Source organism: Grampus griseus (assembly GCF_964374135.1).
Source record: "Grampus griseus genome assembly, chromosome: 1".
In the NCBI taxonomy this organism is placed as follows: Eukaryota; Metazoa; Chordata; class Mammalia; order Artiodactyla; family Delphinidae; genus Grampus; species Grampus griseus.
This window is the reverse complement of record NC_139017.1, coordinates 101,611,904-101,625,187: the sequence shown is the minus strand read 5'-3', so window position 1 is coordinate 101,625,187 and position 13,284 is coordinate 101,611,904. Positions and strand designations below refer to the sequence as shown.

The 13,284-nt window shown below is 32.8% G+C and overlaps 1 protein-coding gene across 1 annotated transcript in view; it reads left to right on the top strand.

The window, feature by feature from the left end:
• The window catches only part of CCDC18 (coiled-coil domain containing 18), a gene marked incomplete at its 5' end in the record, with an annotated part of 115,721 nt that overhangs the window by 25,686 nt on the left and 76,751 nt on the right, over positions 1 to 13,284 (top strand). Inside the window, 3 exons of the mRNA XM_082659726.1 lie at positions 6,451 to 6,671; positions 7,802 to 7,912; positions 8,387 to 8,518. Of these exons, the coding sequence (XP_082515852.1) occupies positions 6,451 to 6,671; positions 7,802 to 7,912; positions 8,387 to 8,518 (464 nt within the window). The remainder of the gene's footprint in view (positions 1 to 6,450; positions 6,672 to 7,801; positions 7,913 to 8,386; positions 8,519 to 13,284) is intronic.

Here is a 13,284-nt window from a genome sequence, read left to right as displayed (position 1 = left end):
ACTACTTATGTGTTAAGACAGTAAAAATTATTTCAAAATTCTTGAACTTTGCATCATACTTTAAAAATATATTTTTGAAGTAAAATTTACTTACAGTAGGATGCATCCATTTAAAATAAAAGTTCAATGCTTTTTGTCAGATTTTTTTTTAAAATAAATTTATTTATTTATTTTTGGCTGCCTTGGGTCTTTGTTACTGCACACGGGCTTTCTCTAGCTGCGGTGAGTGGGGACTACTCTTCGTTGTGGTGCATGGTCTTCTCATTGTGGTGGCTTATGTTGTTGCAGAGCATGGGCTCTAGGCTCATGGGCTTCAGTAGTTGTGGCATGCAGGCTCAGTAGTTGTGGCTCGCGGGCTCTAGAGTGCAGGCTCAGTAGTTGTGGCGCACAGGCTTAGTTGCTCCATGGCATGTGGGATCTTCCCGGACCAGGGTTCGAACCCGTGTCCCCTGCATTGCCAGGCGGATTCTTAACCACTGCACCACCAGGGAAGTCCAGATGTTTGCTTTTTTCATATGGTTATACCCTTGTTACCATCACCACAATCAAGACATACAGTAGTCCCTGCCTATCCTCCCAGGATACATTCCAGGACCCCCGGTGGATGCCTGAAGCTGCAGATAGTATGAAACCCTATGTACTACTATGTTTTTTCCTATACATACATGCCTGTGATGAAGTTTAATTTGTAACTTAGGCACAGTAAGAGATTAACAACAATAATAATAAAATAGAACAATTATAACAGTATACTATAATAAAAGTTATGTGAATGTGGCCTCTCTCTCCCTCAAAATATCTTATTGTACAAATTTAATACCTTTTCTATCTTCACACATTGTGGCTATAACTTTTGCAGTTTGACGTGTGATAACAAAACCAGCACAAATTTCTTTTTTCTTTACAATTTCCTGGATTGAAGAGTCTTACTGTAGATCTTAGCAACCTCAGCATACAACTTTTTTTCTTATTAAGTTTAGTACTTTCACCTTTTCGCTTAAAGGGAGCATGTTACGGCTTCTTTTATATTTGAATTGCTAGCATCACTACTCTTGCACTTTGGGACCATTATTAAGTAAAATAAGGATTACTTGAACACATGCACTGCGGTACTGCAACAGTTGATTTGATAACCTAGTTGGCCACTAAGTGACTAACGGGTGGGATACATGGACAAAGGGATTATTATTCACATCCTAGGCAGGGCGGAGCTGGACGGCAAGGGACAGTGTGAGACTTCATCACACTACTCAGAACGGCACACAGTTTATAACTTATGAATTGTTTATTTCTGGAATTTTCCATTTATTATTTTCGAGCCTCAGTTGACAGCAGGTAACTGAAACCATGGAATGCAAAAACTAGGATAAGGGAGGACTACTGTATAACATTTCCCTCAGGATCCATATACTCCTTCCCAGTTACTTTGGGTTTAATTTTCTCTTCTTTTTAAATTTTTCTTAAAGTGAAAACTTAGATTATTGACTTTAAATCTTTCTTCTTTTCAAATGTAAGTATTTAAAGGTACAAACTTCCCTTTAGTCAATGCTTTAGCTGAATCCCATTAATTTTATATGTTATGCTTTTATTTTATTCAGTTCAAAATATAATATCTCTTGTGTGTGTTTATTTCCAAATATTTAGTCCTTTTCCAGATACCTCTGTGTTATTAGTGGTGGACATTAGGTTGGTTTCATTAAACAAATGAATTCATGAATGTACCCGATTTCAATTTTTTAAATATTTTGAGACTCAGTTTATTGGCCAGCATATGGTCTATTTTGGTGAATATTCCAGATTCACTTGAAAAAATTCTGTATTCTGTAATTATTGGGTGAAATTTTTTTTTGCACTTCTTTTGAGATATAGTTGACATGCAGCATTATGTAAGTTTGTGTATAGTGTAATGAGTTGACTTACATATGTTATGATTTCCACAGTAAATTTGGTAACATTGTCATCTCATTTACATACCAAAAAAAAGGAAAAAAGTTTTAAGATCTACTCTCTTAAATTTCAAATATACTATACAACAGTGTAACTTATTATCATCATGTTGTACATTATGGATCCACTTTTACTTTTAATATACTTAGTTCTTAGCCAATAATTAACATGAAGAAACCACCGTGTAGAAGAAAACTTGCAGTATTTGTACTAATAGCAAATCACTTGAATACCTTATATATGATTATCTAGGTTATTAGGTAGTCTTTTTAAGACTCTTTAGGTTTTGTTTATTTGTTTCTTCGTTGCTTTTAAAAATTTGAATATTTCCCTTTCTTCCTTTCTTTTTCTTTCTTTCTTTATCATTAAAGTATAATTGACCTACAACACTGTTAGTTCCAGGTGCACAACATAAAGATTCGACATTACAAAATCACCACAATAAGTCTAGTTACCATCTGTCACCATACAATGTTATTACAATATTATTGACTGTATTCCCCATACTGTACCTTTCATCCCCATGACTCATTTATTTTGTAACTGAAAGTTTGTGCCTCTTAATCTCTCTCACCTATTTTATTTATCTCCTCCTCCTTCCCCTTCCCCAACTGCAACCACCAGTTTGTTCTCTGTATCTATGTCTGTTTCTGTTTTGTTACGTTTCTTCATTTGTTTTGTTTTTTAGATTCCATATATAAATGAAATCATACAGTATTTGTCTTTGTCTAGCTTATTTCACTTAGCATAATACCATCTAGATCAATCAATGTTGTTTCAAATGGCAGGATTTCATTCTGTTTCATGGCTGACTAATATTCTATTGTATAAATACAGTTTACATATTCATCTTCTTTATCCATTTATCAATTGATGGGCACTTAGGTTGCTACCATATTTTGGCTATTGTAAATAATGCTGCAATGAACATGGGAGTGCAGATATCTTTTCTAATTAATATTTTGTTTTCTTCAGAAAAATAACCAGAAGTGGAATTGCTGGGTCATATGGTAGTTCTGTTTTTAATTTTTGAGAAACCCCCATACTGTTTTCCACAGTAGCTGTACCAGTTTACATTCCTGCTAGCAGGGCAGCAGGGTTCCGTTTTTTCCACATTCTTGTCAACCCTTGTTATTTCTTGTCTTTTTGATAATAGCATTTCTAACATGTGTGAGGTGATATCTCATTGTGGTTTTGATTAGATTTCCATGATTCGTGTTGTTAAGCACCTTTTCATGTACCTTGTTGGCCATTGGTGTCTTGTCTGGAAACATGTCTATTCAGATCCTTTTCCCTTTTTTTTTTTTTTTTTGCTGTTGAGTTATATGAATTTTTAAATATATTTTGAATATTAACCTCTTATCAGATACATGATTTAGAAATATTTTTTCCCATTCCATAGGTTGACTTTTCATTTTATTGATGGTTTCTTTTGCTATACAGGAGATTTTTAGTTTGATGTAGTCCCACACATTTGTTTTTGCTTTTGGTGTAAAATCCAAAAAAAAAAAAAATCATTGCTGAGACTGATGTCTAATAGCTTACAGTCTGTTTTTGTTTTTTTTTTTCCCTAGTAGTTTTATGGCTTTAGGTGTTATGTTCATGTCTTTAATCCATTTTAAGTTAATTTTTGTGTATGGTGTAAGATAATGGTCCAGTTTCATTTTTTTTGTATGTTGCTGTCCAGTTTTCCCGACACCATTTATTGAAGGGACTATCCTTTCCCCATGGAATACTCTTTACTCCTTTGTTGTAAATTAATTGACCATATATTTATTTATAGTCTTTCTATTTTGTTCCATTGATCTATGTGTCTGTTTTTATGCCAGTACCATACTTTTTCTGATTACTATAACTTTGTAATATAGTTTGAAACCAGGAAGTGTAATGCCTCCAGTTTTGTTCTTCTTTCTCGTTTGTGGTTCCATATAAATATTTAGGATTGTTTGTTAATTTCTGTGAAAAATGCCATTGGAATTTTGATAGGGGTTGAATTGAATCAGTAGGTCACTTTGGGTTAGTATGGACAGTTTTACAATGTTAATTCTTCTAATCCAGGAGGATGAGATGTCTTTCCATTTATTTGTGTCTTCAGTTTCTTTCATCAACATCTTGTAGTTTTCAGTATACAGATCTTTTACCTACTTGGTTATATTTATTCCTAAGTATTTTATTCTTTTTGACTCAATTGTAAATGGGGTTGTTCTCTAAATTTCTCTTTTTTTTAATTGGTTAATTGTTTATTTATCACGAGAAACTATTCCTTAGCCCAGATATTCATAGTTCATAGTTTCATAGTTCAGGAACACAGGTAAGTGACAAACTTCCATGGAACTCAACCCAAAGAAATTCTTTATATCCCCAAATCACTTTGCACTCTGAAAGATACCAACCTTCCTCACATCTCTTCAAAATATTTTATGGAATCATAATTTCTATAGAAATCTGCATATGCCTTCTTTCTTGGTTCAGCCACAGCAAACTTACAGAAAGTTGCAACTCCTAGGGAGACAGTGAGTGCTCCAACAATATGAAATCGCAGGCGCTTGGCCAGAAGGCCACACATCTGAGGTTTTGTCAAAGAACTGGAAGGCAGGGTAGTTTTTCTTGATAGCTCAACAACAACGTCCTTCCAGACTGATGGAGTAAATTTCTTTCTGATAGTTTATAGTTTACTCAGAATTAAGATTTTTTCCACTTGAAGTGAAATGTAGAAACTTTACAAGGTTATAGGTCTCTTTACCATCCATATTTTATATTATAATTGTCCAGTGTATTATACCAGCATACACCGAAAACCTCACTAGACAATGCTATTTTTTCCTTTCAACTGTCATAATCTGATAGTTAATCACTGCAGCTTTTTGTTGATTAGTGTTTGCCTGGTAAAACTTTTTCCATCCTTTTAAACCTGTATCTTTATATATAAGGCAATTTCTAATAGAAAGCATATAATTGGTTCTTGCTTTAATAACCAGTGATTTTTACTCTTTTACTGGAATGTTTAGGTTACTTACATTTAATGTAATTATCGATCTTTTGGGGTTTAAATCTACCATCTTGGTATTTGTTTGCTTTCTATTCTATTGCCCTTTGTTCATCTTTCTTGCCTTCTTTTGAATGAATTATAGTATTCCATTTTTTTAATGTCCTCAATTGAGTAATTAATTATATCTCTTTTTTTTTAGTGGTTGCCCTAGTGGTTAACATATGCATCTTTAACTTATCATGCTCTATCTTCAAGTACAATGGGCTGCCAGTAGCAGAAATGACAGCAGAGAAAATTAGATATCTAAGTAATTAGAGGGAATACAGAAGAGAATGATGGGATCAGCAGAGGGAATTCTAGTTATTAGAGGTGGTGATAGTATATATCATATATTCTCTAACGTCACAGAAAAACAGAGACAATGATAGATTACTTAGAAATTGAATTATTAGGGATATGGAGAATTGATGGGAAATGGCTACTTATTCAGTCCTTGAAGGCATAGTACATCTGTACTTGTTTCCACATCTGTGTATTCTCAGGCAGTCATCTACATTATGCATCTACTTTATTTATTTTTTTAAATTTATTTATTTATGACTGTTGGATCTTCGTTGCTGTGCGCGAGCTTTCTCTAGTTGTGTTGAGCAGGGTCTAGTCTTCATTGCGGTGCGTGGGCTTCTCATTGCAGTGGCTTCTCTTGTTGCAGAACATGGGCTTCAGTAGTTGCAGCATGTGGGCTCAGTAGTTGTGGCTCATGGGCTCTAGAGCACAGGCTCAGTAGTTGTGGCGCATGGGCTTAGTTGCTCCACGGCATATGGGATCTTCCTGGACCAGGGATTGAACCTCTGTTCCCTGCATTAGCAGTTGGATTCTTATCCACTGCACCACCAGGGAAGTCCCTATGCATCTACTTTAAAGCACTCCTGAAAGCTTGTTTACCTTTGAGTGGGCATAGGTGTGTACATTTATAATGGAGAAAAGGTATATTCAAACAACTACCTCTGATAACCTTCAGTGTTTTTAAAAAGCATTACTGAGTTCTCATCAGCTCGTTTGGAATAAGAAGGATTCTCTGTTTTTGGCTTTTGAACCTACATCTATATACAGTAGCAAATATTATTAATGATCTCAAGTTATCCAAATAAATTTATGATAAACTTTGGTTTAAGGAGACAGGACAATGTTTGTGTGTTTTGGGTTTTCTTTTTCAAACAATTATTTATATCCAAACAGTGGGATTTTTAAAGATGGAGACGGGCTCTTTGTGGAAAAAAAGAAAAGTGAGTGAGTCAGAAGACCTTATTCCTACTTTGTTATGTATTTAATAATAGGAAGTACCTTGCTTACCATGTTCCTTCATTATATTTTCCTTAATGTATGTTTTATTCTCCATCCGCTTTAGTATTCTTTAGATCAGAAACTAAACTTATGATTAAATCTTTCAACATTGAAATGGGTTTTTATTCTTTAAGTTTTATACAGAACAATTTTCCTTTTATGTTTATTAACAGAAAGTATAAAAGATCAAAATCAACATACTGTGAACAAGCAATATGAAAGAGAAAGGCAAAGACTTGCTTCTGGAATAGAAGAATTACGTGATAAGTTGATGCAGATAGAAGCTGAGAATTCTGATTTAAAGGTTAACATGGCCCACAGAACTAGTCAGTTTCAGCTGATTCAAGAGGAGCTGCTAGAGAAAGCTTCAAACTCTAGCAAACTTGAAAGTGAAGTAAGCTTGAATTAGCTATTTATATGTACTGGATTTTGAGAGAAGAAAAAAGTGTTGTAGGGTTTTTGTAAAACTTGTATGTTAAAGTCCAGATTTATACACTAAAAAAAAATTAATGGTACCTCATGAGTTATAACTTCTTTTAAAATTATATTTGGAAACTTCTGGGTTTTAATATATGTTAAAAGTAGGAAAATACTGTAGTGGCTAAATTTGGTGAAACAAACTGTACTGTATTCTATTATTTCTTCCAAGTATAAGTTAATATGGCAAATACATATTTACAAGTAAAAAATTTGGATTATGTAATTGGAAAAAAGGGGTAGTAGTAGAGGATTTCAAACTTTAGCAAACAGTAGAACCACCTGGAACGCCTGTTAAACATGCACGTTTTGGGTCCTATTCCAGTGATTCTGATTTAGTACGTATGGAGTAATGCAAAGGAATCTGCATTTTTAAACAATTACATGTGAATCTGATGCAGATATCTTATGGATTACATTCTGAAAAGGGGATAAAGTATGTTTTATGAATATCTGATCGTCATTTCCACTGAGGACAGAACAGAATTAGGTAATTGTGGACCACGTCCACGTGTGTATATGCTCTACTCACCCTTCAAACCAGAGGCTGCAGCTATCTGAGGGTACTTTTTAAATGTCTGATTTTTCATCTTAAAGTCTGTAGCCAAGACTAGGGAAAAGACCTGTGGGATAGGAACTTAAATAAGTAATGGAAAGGAGATTTAGTCAGTCTATAACTATAGCCATCAGCTTACTTAGAAAATTGCCAAGTACTGAGATGAACAACTTTTTTAAAATTAAAATATTAGCACAGTCTCGTTGAAAATACAAAGAGGGACAAAGAAGAAAATAAAACATTGATAGTTCTACCACAAGAAATTACTACTGTTAACATTTTATTGTACTAATTTCAGTCTTTAATAGCTACTTTTATGAAATGGGTTCGGGGGCAATCCTATTTGAACATAGGGATCTGAAATAAATACTTACGTATTACACAGATGGAATAAGCTATGTCATATTTCTGGTCTTCCCTTCACTGTTTTTCTTCTGAATTGTCACTTATTTTTAAAAAATAATTTTTTATTTATTTCAATGTGTTTTCAGATGACAAAGAAATGTTCTCAACTTTTAACTCTAGAGAAACAGCTAGAAGAAAAAATTGTTGCTTATTCCTCTATTGCTGCAAAAAATGCGGAACTAGAACAGGAACTTATGGTAAAAATTACCTTTTTTTTGATACAGATTTACTGTGGCTTTAAGGAACTTAATTTGTAACAGCATGTTTGTTTTAGTATCATTATTCTAAAATGTACCATATAGGAAAATATAAATTCTACCAAACTTCAGATTATTCAATTTTCATTTCTATATTTTTAAGTTATATATTTTTAAGTTAATATGGCAAGTTGTTATCTAAAGTTCCTCATTTTTATTTTAGTAGAATTGAAGGAAATGGTAGTAGTTCTTTGATATGCTTTGTAGCATTTTTAAACAATCTTATCATTTTGATACAATTTTTTAAAAAACACTTTCTCTTTTTTATAAATATTTAAATATTTTTGAAGTTGACATATTAACTACTATGATTCTTTGAAGCCTAGAATATGATAAATTTTATGCTTTACTAATGTACTTTTATGTAAAACTCTTTCTTAATTATGTTCTTTTAAAGTGTTTTTGTATTTCTAGGAAAAGAATGAAAAGGTTAGAAGTCTAGAAACCAATATCAATACAGAGCATGAGAAAATTTGTTTAGCTTTTGAAAAGGCAAAGAAAATTCATCTTGACCAGCATAAAGAAATGGAAAAGCAGATTGAAAGAGTAAGATATTAATTATGTTTTTATAAGTAAATATAATATATATTTAGAATATGAATGCTGAAAAGAACCTTAAACATTACTAGCTCAGCTTTCTTTATTTTAATAGATGAGGAAACAAAGACATAGAAAAGTTAGTGGCAAATACTATAATTAGAATCACATTACTTCTGGATCATTTTACAATGCTCTCTCCTTTAGTACTCTTGCCATTTCAGTTTTGATCATTACTTTTTGACATTATCAAGCTAAGAGTGATTCTGTAGACTCTTTTCCACTAGAGATATTATTTGCTTGAAGATTGGTTAAGAGGAGATGCTCTCTTGATCTTGAGTTAAAAGTGAAGAGTAAAAAAAAACAAAAAACAAAAGTGAAGGAGAAACTGTGAGACCAGAAGCACAAGACCAAATAAAAAATAGATAGTTTGGATGGGTTTAATAGCAGAATGTAGCTAACACACAAATATAAACTTCAAATGTAGAGCAATAGAAATTATTCAGTCTGAGTAATAGAGAGAAAAAAAGATTTGGAAAAAAGTGAACAGAGCCTCAGAGAACTGTTGAACAATATCAGAAAGTCTAGCATTTATGTCATCAGAGTACCAGAGAAGAGGAGAATGAGACTGGTACAAAAAATATTTGAAGGAATTATGACTGATAACTTTGCAGATTTGTGAAGGAAATAAATTTACAAATTCAACAAGCTTAAAGAGGATAAAATCTTGAAAGCAGCCAGAGATAAATAACACATTGTATATAGAGGAACAAAGATTAAAATTTACTGCAGATTTCTCATCAGAAAATCAAAAACTGTGAAGGTTAGAAGACCGAAGAACTGTTTTTTTTTTAAGTGCTGAAAGAGAAAAATTGTCAACATAGAATTTTATGTCCAGCAATAATATTCTTTAGGATATATAAAGACATTCTTAGATTAAGGGCAATTTAGAGAACTTGTCATGAGCAGACTTGTTCTAAAATAAATGATAAAGTTCTTCAGGCAAAAGAGAAATAAGAGGGAAAATTTAAGCCTCAGGGATGAAGAGCAACAAAAACAGTAAATATTTGGTTACATACCATGGACTATATTTATTCTTTTAAGATTTTTGTAATATTTATGACCATTGAAAGAAAGAATAGAATTGTCTAGTGAGGTTTTCATTGTATGTTGATGTAATACCTTGGATGATTACAATATAAAATAAGAATGGTATAATCTTGTAAAGTTTGTACATTTCACTTCAGGTGGAAAAATCTAATTCTGAGTAAACTATGAAAATTTAAAAACAGTTGGTCCCCTTTATCCACAGATTATATGTTCTAAGATCCCAACTGGATTCCTGAAACTGTGGATAGTACCAAACCCAATAAATACTATGTTTTTTTCTATACATACATACATACCTATGATGAAGTTTAATTTATAAGTTAGGCACAGTAAGAGAATATCCAAATGGCCAGCCTCACTACTCTTGTACTCTGGGGCCATTATTTAGTAAATTAAGAGTTACTTGTACACAAGCACTGCTGTACCATGACAGTCAATCTGATAACTGAGATGGCTGCTAAGTGACTAATGGCAGGTAGCATATACAGTGTGGATATGCTGGGCAAAGGGATGATTCACATCCTGGGCAGGAAAGAGTTTTCCTCAGGGTTTAATCATGCTACTCAGAATGGCATGATATTTAAAACTTATGAATTGTTTATTTGTGGAATTTAATATTTTCATATTACAGTTGAGTGTGGGTAACTGAAACTGTGGAAAGCGAAACTACAGATAAGGGGGGACTACTGTATGTATATTATAATCCCTAGAACAACCACTGAAAAAACTATACAGATACAGTAATATGCTAACAAATAAAATATTATAGAATTCTGAAAATATTCATATAGTTAAAAGAAGGCTGGAAAGGGGAAACAAATGAAAAATAGAGGAGACAAAGAGAAAACTAATAAAGGGGTATGTGCTTAAATTCAGGCATCTCAGATATTAATTTAGATGTAACTGTTCTAAACACACCAAATAAAAATTGAAATTGTGAGATTGAATTTAAAAAAACAAGATGCAGATATACTGTCTTTAAGAAGTCCATGTTAAATATAAAGATGTAGATAGGTCAAGTATAAAAGCATGGAAAAAGATGTACCAGGCAAACAATAATCAAAAGAAAGCTGGAGTGGTAATATAAGTATCAAAGTAGACTTTAGAACAAAGAAAATTACCAGGGATAAAATAGAAAATTGTGTAGTGATAAAAGGCTCAATTCACCAAGAAAACATAACAGTCCTAAATGTGATATGTACCTAACAAACTAATTTCAAAATACGTGAAGCAAAAGTGAAGAGGTCTGAAAGGAGAAAGAAATTAATACAAAATTATAGTTGGAGATGTCAACACTACTCTTTTCTGTAATTGATAGAATAAGTAGATTAAAAATTCAGCAAGGATATAGAACTCACCTGAACAGCACTGTCAACGAACTTTTTTTTTTCTCTTTTTTAAAAAATTTTGGCCGTGCTACTTGGCATGTAGGATCTTAGTTCCCCAACCAGGGATGGAACCTCTGCCCACTGCAGTGGAATTGCAGAGTCTTAACCACTGGACCAACAACAGAATATACATTCTTCTTCAGTACACCTGAAATATTCACCAAGATATACCATACCCTAGGTCATAAAATCAGCCTTATCAAATTTCAAAGAATTAAAACCATGTATACAGTTGTCCCTTGGTATCCATGGGTGATTGGTTCCAGGACCCACTGTAGCAGATCTGCAGATGCTCAAGTCCCATAGTGGGCCCTCTATATCTGCAGTTCCACATCAGTGGATTTAACCAACCACGTATTGTTTAGTACTGTATGTATTTATTGAAAAAAATCTGCCTATAAATGCACCTGCACTGTTCAAACCCATGTTGTTCAAGGGTCAAATGTAGTATGTTTTCTGACCATAATGGAATTAAACTAGAAACCATTAATGGAAAGATATCTGGAAATTTCCCAAATATTTGGAAGTTAAACAACACACTTTTTAAAAAAATATCTTTATTGGAGTATAATTGCTTTACAATGTTGTGTAAACAACACACTTTTAAATAATCCATGGATCAATGAGTAAGTCTCAAGGGAAATTTAAAATATTTTAAACAATGAAAATGAAAACAATATATCTGAATTTGTGGAATGCAGCTAGAGCAGTTCATAGAGCTTTATAGCATTAAATGCATACATTAGAAGAAAACTTAAAAAAAATCAGTAATCTAAACTTCCACCTTAAGAAACTAGGAAAAGAAGACCAAAATTAACCCATAAGAAACAGAAAGATGGAGATAATAAAAAGCATAATTGAAAGAAATTGGAATTTGAAAAGAGAATATTAGTAGAGAAAATCAGTGAAATCTAAATCTGGTTCTTTGAAAAGATCAGTAAAATTTATAAACCTCTAGCCAGTCTGATGAAGTAAAAAAAAAAAAGAGAGAAAACACAGATAACCTGTATCAAGAGTGAGTAAGGGTGTATCACTAGACACCTCACAGATATTAAAGGTTAATAAAGGAAAGGAGAGGTTTATCCTGAGAATGGGAGGCTGGTTCAACATTCAGAAAAAAAAAAATCATTGTAATCTACCATATTAGCATACCAAAAACCAGAAAAACCTACATGATCATATCAATAGATGCAGAAAAAGCTTTTGATAAAATTCAACATTTTCTCATGATGAAAACTCTTAGCCAACTAGAAATAGAAGGGAACTTCATGAACCTGATGAAGGGCATCTTCCCAAAAAATCCTATGGATAATATATCTTAATGGTGAAACACTTAATTCTCTCCTGTAAGATTGGGAACAGAGTAAGAATATCTGCTGTCATCACTCCTATTTAACATCATACTAAAAAGCCCATTTCAATCAGGAGGAAACAAAGCTATCCCTGTTTCCTGTCTATGTAGGAAATCCCAAAGAATCTACAAAAATATCTTAAAATTAATGAGCGAGCAAGGTCACAGGATGCAAGGTTAACATCCACATCAGTTGTATTTCTATATATAGTTGACTCTTGAACAACACTGGTTTGAACTGTGTGGGTCCATTTATCCTCGCATTTTTTTTAGTTTGTGTAATACTACACAGTCTGCGGTTGGTTGAATTGGTGGATACAGAACTGCAGATATGAAGGGCAGACTGCAAAGTTATTCACAGATTTTTGACTTCAAGGAGGGGTTGTTGCCACTAATCCTCACGTTGTTCAAGGGTCAACTGTACTAGCAATGAACAATTAGAAGCTAAAATTTTAAAAATACTGCTATTTACAAAGCTCCAAAGAGATAAGACATAGATGTAAATAAAACAAAATATGTGGAATATTTGTATGCTGAAAACTACAAAATGTTAAAGAAAGACCTAAATAAATGGAAAGAAATACCATTTCTGTGGATTGTAAGTCTCAATATATTTAGGATGTCAGTTCACCTTAAACAGATCTCTCGATTTAATACATTTCCAATCAAAATCCCAGTAAAAATTTTTTTGTGCGCATAGATAGCTGATTTTGAATTTTGTAATAGAAAGGCAAAGAAACTAGAATAGGCAAAACAAGTTTGAAAGAGAACAAAGTTAGTGGATTTATGCTACCGTATCTTAAGACTTACTATAAACCTATAGTAATCAAGACAGTGAGGTATTAACAAAATAATAGACACATAGATGAAAGGAACAAAATATAGGGTCTAGAAATAGACCTGGCAAATGTGGTCAACTGATTTTT